The sequence below is a fragment of the Cibotium barometz genome, chromosome 61, assembly GCF_041138505.1.
Source record: "Cibotium barometz isolate CiBa-2024 chromosome 61, ASM4113850v1, whole genome shotgun sequence".
Taxonomy (NCBI): Eukaryota; Viridiplantae; Streptophyta; class Polypodiopsida; order Cyatheales; family Cibotiaceae; genus Cibotium; species Cibotium barometz.
In genome coordinates, this window is record NC_141106.1 from 35,106,691 (window position 1) to 35,115,772 (window position 9,082).

Sequence of the window (9,082 nt, forward strand, 5' to 3'; positions counted from 1 at the left end):
TAGAGCTAATGCATGCATAAAACTTTAAGATTATGCACATAAAGATTTATGTATGCCTAAGGTTATTCTTTAAGCTTATGCATAAAGATTTATACATTCCTAAGCTTATGCATTAAATCTCAATGTATTTAAGCTTTATGCAAGTTTTAAGCTTATGCATTAAAGCTCAATGTATAAGGTTATGCATGATGCTCTATACAATATAGATATGTTTTTTAAGTCCTCTAATAGATATGTATGTTATACACACAATAGGTTGCATACACATAATGGAACAGATTGGGGATAATATCCGAATCCATCCCAAATATATATATATATATATATATATATATATATATATTTTAGCGTCTCTTAGAGATGCTCTCGAGGGGTTCACTATATGTAAACTCTCTATATCACGTGCGTTCAAGGCCTAATTTAAAAACCCCTTATCTGTAAATTTTTCATGAATAAAACACACTCTTTTTCTATTCAATCTACAAATGCCACCTTTAAATGGTACCCCTTCTGTATGTAAAAAATGTGTAAAAAAGGGATTTAAAAAACCCCTTCTGTTGAACCCATGTGCTACGCTTACATATTCATGAGCGACCCCCCCCTCCCCCCGAGGAGACGCTTATAGCATCGAAAAAATAGTGGTGCTTATAGCGATGCTTACACCCCGAAACTTTTCCAGTTCCCTTTATAAAAGCCATGCTATAAGAACCGCTACCCCCTCTTTATGTTGTACTGTCCTTGAGGTGACACCAAGGAGAGGGATTTAGATGAGAAGAAGCTAGCACCAAATAGTGGAACAAATTGGAGTCTTCAATTGATATAAGCTCGGGAATTGAAGTCCGAACGAAAAGTTAAGGTAAGCATAGTTTATTGTTTGAGCATTCTTGTTGCAAGAGGTTGTATAAGCCATAAGATCTCTTGCACTGCTATCGGGAAAGCAACCATTGCTTTTAATACTCCTTTTTGAGTCCTCATTGTGCCAGCCCACCCAAGCCCTTTACCTAAAACAAGGCTTCTTGAAGCAATGTGTGCAAAGGAGAAGTGAATAAGGTTGGAGAGTAGAGGATAAAAAGAAGCAAAAATTAGTGTTTTTTATACTTTGGGTTATTGTTATTGGTTTGTATGCATTAAACAACCAAAGAAATCCACATAACAAGGTGCTAATGTAACTATTTGAAGGCCCTTTGCCTTCAAAATTTCTTTGCATGTGGAACAACCATGACTGGATTCCTACCCAACAAGGTGCTAATGTAACCATTTAAAGGCCCTTTGCCTTCCACAATGATTTGCATGTGGAACAACCATAGCTAACTTCCAACCCATGTGGCATGCCCCACCTAGATGCACACTTTGGCCTCTAATATTATTCCCAATCCTCCTCCTCACTTAAGTAATATAATAATTAATTAGTTAATACCATGTAGCCTTAATATATGAATTATGGCAACATAGGCCAACATCAGCTCCTCTTAAAGAAGAGCTCAAGGACTTGGCCACAAACAAGAAAAGGGAGCACATACTAGTGAGGCCAATGAGTATGAACGTGGTCCCTCCTCTTGGCGAAGCCTACGAGTCCCGAGACCTCGAATTGGCCTCCTCATTTCGGCGGCCATTTGTCACCTTCACAGCTTGTAGTGCCATATTACATCTAACGCCTACGTCGTGCCCTTCAAGCTCTGATCTACTACTGCTCCTCGAGATTTGAGGTAAGAGAAAGAAGGCAGTAGACAACGCGGGACAATGAATTAATTAGATTACCAGATACATAGCTTGATTAATGATAAGAATCACATGTTTTGTTGGGTTGCAGAGCATCAACAATGCGCAAGAAGTTGAGGCGGAGAAGCAAGGGGCGAGCGTGTGGGCGGGGCACGAGGAGAGCTTGAAGAAGGCGGCGTCGCTGCTGGAGGAGTATGGGCTGCCAACTGGGCTGCTGCCGTTGGCGGAGGTGGTGGAGATAGGATTCGTGAAGGAGACGGGCTGCCAACTGGGCTGCTGCCGTTGGCGGAGGTGAAGGAGATAGGATTCGTGAAGGAGGTGCAGCACGAGTTCAAGCTCGCGAGCAAGCTGGTGAGCTACGACGCCCACATCACGGGCTACATCGAGAAGTACCGCATCAAGAAGCTTAAAGGCGTCAAAGCCAAGGAGCTCCTCCTCTGGCCGCCTGTCGGTGAAATCACCGTCGATGATCCTCCCACAGGCAACATCCACTTCAAGAGCTTTGCCGGCATCACCAAAACCTTCCCCGTCGAGGCCTTTGCAGCTGGACAGTGAGCATAATATGCCAATCCTGCACACGAGCGCACTCCTCTTTTATCTTTTAGGTTGGACGTCTAGCTTCATTGTGTAGTAGCCTTTTTTTGGTGAATTTTACATAAAGCGCGTGGATTGGCATAGATCTAGTGTTAATAGTGAGCTTTTACTTTTTTTTAATAAAAGAATCGAAATTTCATGTGACATAGTGCTCGTACTTTTTTTCTTTTTACCTTCAAGTGTGCATAATATAGCCATCCTTGAGGCGAGCCTAAGTCTAGGAGACATCAGTTCATTGTCGTGTTCGACATGGGCAATTCTGAGGATGCCATCTCTCCACAACTGGCGAACCAAATGCATGGATTCAAATAGAGCTACTATTACAATGCTTATACTTTGTTTTCTTTCTCATGTGAGAGTGGGTACTCAAAGTAGATGCCAATACCTTCATCTTGGGAGGTAGGTTGGTGTGGACTACACTAAACAAGGCTATCATATAAGCTACCTCACATTAGGGGGCTCTGGAGTTTTCAAAAGGGGCCGCGTAAGAAAAACAACAAAATTTTCTCTCATGCATAGGTGAAAAGTCCAAGTTAATACATTTAGCATGAAATCTAGCCTGGACTTTCCTTGTATCATTAGTTTCCAAATACTCGAGGTTAGCTCCTTCCAAGTGCATTAGTTTACAAATATTTGAGGTTAGCTCCTTGCAAAACAAATCTTTAGACTTGTGCAAGTTCAGGTGTTTGAATGTTGCTTTGATGCTTTAAATTTGAATAAATTACAAAGTACACTTTAAGTTTTAGTCAAGTGAAAATAATCAGAACATATTCTATTGAGATGGTAGTTATATTAAGACAACAAAGGTATTTTTTAATTTTGAAGTTGTAAATACACTATGGGATTTCCCCCCATACAAACACTATGATCCAACGTCTTTGCCACACCCAATGTGAGTCCAAAAATATATATAGAAGTTCTAAATTGTTCATCACACGTGTCAAAATCCAAAATGAAAGTAAACCGATGTAACTCATTTCAAAAGAGCTTATATTATGTTTGGATAAGATGTTTTTTACCTAACATATCACTGTTGCTTGCTTCATCTAAAATTTGCTTTTGATGCATGTGTAGTGGATTTTGCTTTCATCTTAGTGATTCATATATATCCTGGTTCAACAAAAAGCAACCAATGGTAGCCACTTCGAGTTGTGAAGCTGAGTATAAGATAGCTTTTACAATGCCTTGTAGGTGCTAAAGTTCTAGAATCACTTTGCAAGGAGCATTTAAAAAAAACCACTAGAAGTGAGTAAGAGAATATTGATCTATACATAATAAGAATTTAGAAGCACCCATCAAGACTTCAAGAATAGAGAAGCAATGGCAAACCCATTTCTTGCTTGTAAGCACTTGTATTTAATTTATGTAAAGGTTTGGGGATTCTAATATGTGCATACTTTTGGAAAAGATTTTACTCAAATGCTACACCCTCATGTTGTTGCTTTGGGTGATGGATGTACTCTATTTTATAAGGTTCAGGAGTATCTATGTTGTGTGTGGTAGGTACCCAGGCACCTATTAGTTCCTAGTTTAGATGCTAGTTGGTGGCCAAAAATAGATGGCAAGGAGATAGCTTATGTAGAATTGTCACTTTGCTAAGTAGGATGTATGCTTGTATAAGTTATGTAAGTGTATTAGTAAGTGCTAGAGACAGCAAACCAAGAACGCATAGTTCTCAGGTTGCAGGGCTTGTTTGAGGGTCTAAATGGTCTTAGATGGTCATGGGAGCTACATTAAGTTCCTTTGGGAGTTTGTTGTAGTTTAATATGGTCCCGATCAGATGATATGATTGATTGGTCATTTTGGACTGAGCCATGGGTTTGATGGCCAAGCTATGTCTATGCCAATCTTGGTCACTATATATCTAGACTAGTTTGGCAGCCTTGTAAGCAAGACATTCTCTATCTAGATCTGGATATCCATCAAAGATCCTTACCTAGAGCACCTCTATGCTCCTTACCTCGAATGTGAAAATAGCCATTAGATTGTAATCAAAGTTTGTAAGCAATAATATTGTTTTCACTCCACTTTTCTACAATTCAATGCTTTGTATTATGTTTATCCTACTTTCTCTATGATGGTTTTTTAGACACTCGCGTGTCATTATAACATCTACCCTAATCAGAGTCACTAAAAGTAGAACGGCGCTATAAAATTTTGTATTATGAGAAAAATTGGCCAATGACCAATCCCACAATAAGTTTTTGGACACCCAAGTGTGAATAAGGACTCGATGTATATAATTTTTTCTCATAATCAAAGAAATAATACTGCTTTGTGCCAATTGAGTCTTGCTTATCTACGTGCTTTCTTGTGTACTACCTATCTTGTGTGTGTGTGTGAGAGAGAGAGAGAGAGAGAGAGAGAGAGAGAGAGAGAGAGAGAGAGAGATTTGAGAGTAGTATGTATGATTCTTAATGGTGCATGTGCCTCTTTTTCATTGTGTGAGAGTAAGCAAGAGTGAGAGGAGTAAGAGCCCTTGTGGGTGCACACGAAGCTCCTTGAACTGACACCAAGGAGAGGGATTTAGAGGAGAAGAAGCTAGCACCAAATAGTGGAACAACTTGGAGTCTTCAATTGATATAAGCTCGGGAATCGAAGTTTGAACAAAAAGTTAAGGTAAACATAGCTTATTGTTTGAATAAGCCACAACATCTTAGGCACTGCTATCGAGAAAGCAACCATTTCTTTTTCTAGTCCTTTTTGATTCCTCATTGTGCGTGCCCACCCAAGCCCTTTCCCCAAAACATGGCTTCTTAAAGCAATGTGTGCAAAGGAGAGGTGAATAAGGTTGAAAAGTAGAGGATGAAAAGAAGCAAAAATTATTATTTTTTATACTTTGGGTTATTGTTGTTAATTTGCATGCATTAAACAACCAAAAAACCCCACATAACAAGGTGCTAATGTAACTATTTGAAGGCCCTTTGCCTTCCACAATTCTTTGCATGTGGAACAACCATGACTTGATTCCAACCCAACAAGGTGCTAATGTAACCATTTAAAGGTCCTTTGCCTTCCACAATTCTTTGCATGTGGAACAACCATGGCTAACTTCCAACCCATGTGGCGTGCCCCACCTAGCTGCATACTTTTGCCTCTTAATATTATTCCCAATTCTTCTCCTCACTTAAGTAATATAATAATCTCCCATGTAACTTGTGCTCCAGAATTTTGGCCATGAAAATCACCACACAGAATCTACCTACCAAGATACATAACAAGGAGCACCTAATTCACTGCCGCTCTAGATGCATTTTATATAGTTTAATCGACTTCTAATAAAATAGTTTATTTTGTACTTTTGCAAACAATGAGTAGGAGTAATCTCTATACAAAGTTAGCAGTCCAAGTGGCTTGCAATGTTTCCCTTATAAATCCAAATAAACTCTATCAAGATCCTCAGCCACTTATATCCAAACCCGAAAAATTTGTTTCAATTACTAATAGCTCTAGTGTCTAGTTAATAATAAATCTATTGGCTAAAAAAATATATCTTATTAACCTATAAAAACTCCTACATGTAGAAACCTTTATAAAAGTTGTGGTGAATCATCTACAACCTCAATATCTATGAGCTCTTGATCTCCTCTCTCATAGGAAGATGGAGGCTACTAAATATGGGTGCCAAATTTTGTTTGGCAATTAATTAATTTGTTGAGGTGGTATAACCTTAGGAGTGAGAAATGGGATGTGACCTTAGAGTGTAAGGTGGTGTGCAGATGGGAAAATCGAATTCTCACGGTTTCTCTGGATCCTTCCTTAACCGCCTCAAGTGGCAATAAAATGGAAAGAGGCTGAGGCCATTTTGAGGATGTGGCCTCCAAGAAGAGAGAGAGAGAGAGAGAGAGAGAGAGAGAGAGAGAGAGAGAGAGAGAGAGAGAGAGAGAGAGAGAGAGAGAGATTCACCTTGCGTTGTTTGCAAGAGAGAGCAATCCGGTTTGGTCATTTTTGTAAAAAAAAATCGAAAGCTACATAAGCGATGGTGGTTTAAACCTTAGAGCGAAAAAAAATTACTGGTCTACACTCATTTCATCTGTGAATAGGTTCTGATAGACTGAGAGAGAGAGAGAGAGAGAGAGAGAGAGAGAGAGAGAGAGAGATGCGCTCCGAGAAGGGAAAAAAAGGCTCCGATTTAGTGGTGGGAAAAAAAACCTATATGATAGAGAGTTTTTTTTTTTGCATGAGTTGCATGAGAGGAAAAAAAAAGAAGCTTCGATTCGATGTTTTGTTTAGTATTCTCTAACGCTACGAAACCTTAGAGAATACTAAGGTATCGGGCTTGATTAATTAATTAATACCATGTAACCTGAATATGTGAATTATATGGCAACATCAGCTCCTCTTAAAGAATAGCTCAAGGACTTGGCCACAAACAAGAAAAGGGAGCACAGACTAGTGAGGCCAGAAGGCTATGCCAATGAGTATGAACGTGGTACGAGGCCCGAGACCTCGAATTGCCCTCCTCATTTCGGCGGCCATTTGTCACCTTCACACCTTGTAGTGCTATATTACATCTAACGCCTACGTCGTGCCCTTCAAGCTCTGATCTACTGCTGTCTCTCGAGATTTGAGGTAAGAGAGAGAAGGTAGCAGACAACGCAGGTCCATGAATAAATTAGATTAACAGATACATAGCTTGATTAATGATAAGAATCACATGTTTTGCTAGGTTGCAGGGCATCAACAATGGCGCAAGAAGTTGAGGCGGAGAAGCAAGGGGCGAGCGTGTGGGCGGGGCACGAGGAGAGCTTGAAGAAGGCGGCGTCGCTGCTGGAGGAGTCTGGGCTGCCAACTGGGCTGCTGCCGTTGGCGGAGGTGGTGGAGATTGGGTTCGTGAAGGAGACGGGCTACATGTGGATAACGCAGAAGCAGGAGGTGCAGCACGAGTTCAAGCTCGCCAGCAAGCTGGTGAGCTACGACGCCCACATCACGGGCTACATCGAGAAGTACCGCATCAAGAAGCTTAAAGGCGTCAAAGCCAAGGAGCTCCTCCTCTGGCCGCCTGTCGGTGAAATCAGCGTCGATGACCCCCCCACAGGCAAAATCCACTTCAAGAGCTTTGCCGGCATCACCAAAACCTTCCCCGTCGAGGCCTTTGCAACTGGACAGTGAGCATACTATAGCCAAATCCTGCACTCGAGCGCACTCCTCTTTTAGGTTAGACTAACTTCATGCCTGTTGGTGAATTTTACATAAAGCGCATGGATTAGTGAGCTTTTACCTTTTTTTAGAAAAAGTCGACATTTTCATGCTAGATAGTGCTCGTGCTTTTTTTCTTTTTACCTTCAAGTCTACATAATATAGCAGCGTTTGCCAATAGACATCAGTTCATTGGCCTCTTCGACATGGGCAGTTCTGAGGATGCCATCTCTTCGTAGTTGGCGAACCAAATGCACAGATTGGAATAGAGCTGCTATTACAACTCTTATACTTTTTTTCCTTTTTGATGTGAGAGGTACTAAAAACTAGATGCCAATACCTTCATCTTGTGAGGTAGGTTGGTGTGGACTACACTAAACAAGGCTATCTTATATGTAAATATGTTTGGATCATCATGGTTGCTTGTTTTATCTAAGATTGCTTTTGATGCCCAAACCATAGTTAGACATCCACTTTCACTTTAAAACTCAAATGTACATACTCAATGCTAAAAGAAACATGGTCAGCACACGAATAATGTATGTTTCAAAATGTGAGATCTATGTCAAGAAATGGTAATTAAGTACAATGCCCTTAGGCCATGAACAAAGGTTATAAGTACAAGGTTGTTAATCAAACTCATAGTCTATGCATAGCTCATCCCCACCAAAAATGCTAGTTACAATTTCATTGCATACGTGCATAGTGAGTTACATGATAATAATGCTACATGCACATAGTGATACGCTATGTCTAGAGTGAGTTATTATTCATTGGGGCTATGCATAGTGAGTTACGATAGTAATGCTACATGCACATAGCAAGGCCAACACCAACACGAGGCATCACAATCAGTAAGAGTGAGAGGGGGGCACCAACCAGTATGACTCCCATCATTGGGACATGCAAATAAATCATAGGATTGAAATAGCCCAAGAACAAAATCGAAAGCCACTCTAATACCATGTTTAAAGACATAGGCCAACTTGGATCACACCACAGCATGGCAAATATCAATAAGAGGCAGCATAACTTGGGCACTAGAACATGGAAAATACCAATAGCAAGTAGCACAACATGGAAAATACTGTGCTTAAAGACATAGCCAACCTGTGCACCACAGCATGGCAAATACCCATGTGGCATGTTCCACCTATCTGCACACTTTTGCCTCTAATATTATTCCCAATCCTCCTCCTCACTTAAGTAATAAAATAATCTCTCATGTAACTTGTGGCCCAGAATCATGGCCATTAAAATCACCATAGGGAATCTACCTAGCAAGCTAAATAACAAGGAGTGCCTGATTCACTACCACTCTAGATGCATTTTATATAGTTTAATCGACTTCCAATAAAATAGTTTCTTTCAAAACTCTCTATACTTTTGCAAACAATGAGTAGAAGTAATCTCTATACAAAGTTAGTAGCCCAAGTGCCTTGGAATGTTTCCCTTATAGATCCAAAAAAACTATATCAAGATCTATATCCAAACCCAAAAAGTTCATTTCAATTACTAATAGCTCTAGTGTCTAGTTGATAATACATCTATAGGCTAAACAAAAAATATATTATGAACCTATAAAAATTTCTACATGTAGAAACCTTTATAAAAGCTGTGGTGAAACATC

General features: G+C 40.0%; 2 protein-coding genes across 3 annotated transcripts; both read left to right on the plus strand.

Moving 5' to 3' along the window:
- Positions 1 to 1,533: 1,533 nt before the first annotated feature.
- On the plus strand, positions 1,534 to 7,888 carry LOC147604835 (uncharacterized). Of its 2 annotated transcripts, none has more exons than XM_086794702.1 (2): positions 1,534 to 1,706; positions 6,983 to 7,888. In XM_086794702.1, the coding sequence occupies exon 2, from the start codon at positions 7,000 to 7,002 to the stop codon at positions 7,423 to 7,425; it is 426 nt and encodes a 141-aa protein (XP_086650828.1). In that variant the 5' UTR covers positions 1,534 to 1,706; positions 6,983 to 6,999; the 3' UTR covers positions 7,426 to 7,888. The 2 variants fall into 2 exon arrangements, with proteins under 2 accessions (XP_086650828.1, XP_086650827.1); XM_086794701.1 differs by lacking the exon at positions 1,534 to 1,706 and adding an exon at positions 6,753 to 6,885.
- LOC147604836 (uncharacterized) lies at positions 1,538 to 2,386 on the plus strand. Its single transcript, XM_086795012.1, has 2 exons — positions 1,538 to 1,631; positions 1,838 to 2,386. The coding sequence occupies exons 1-2, from the start codon at positions 1,538 to 1,540 to the stop codon at positions 2,272 to 2,274; spliced, it is 531 nt and encodes a 176-aa protein (XP_086651138.1). The 3' UTR covers positions 2,275 to 2,386.
- Positions 7,889 to 9,082: the final 1,194 nt, after the last annotated feature.

Coding starts and splice junctions, on each gene's coding strand:
- LOC147604836 (XM_086795012.1), top strand. CDS start 1,538: ATGAACGTGGTCCCTCCTCTTGGCGAAGCCTACGAGTCCCGAGACCTC. Junction 1,632..1,837: donor ATTTGTCACCTTCACAGCTT/GTAGTGCCATAT, acceptor CAAGAAGTTGAG/GCGGAGAAGCAAGGGGCGAG.
- LOC147604835 (XM_086794702.1), top strand. CDS start 7,000: ATGGCGCAAGAAGTTGAGGCGGAGAAGCAAGGGGCGAGCGTGTGGGCG.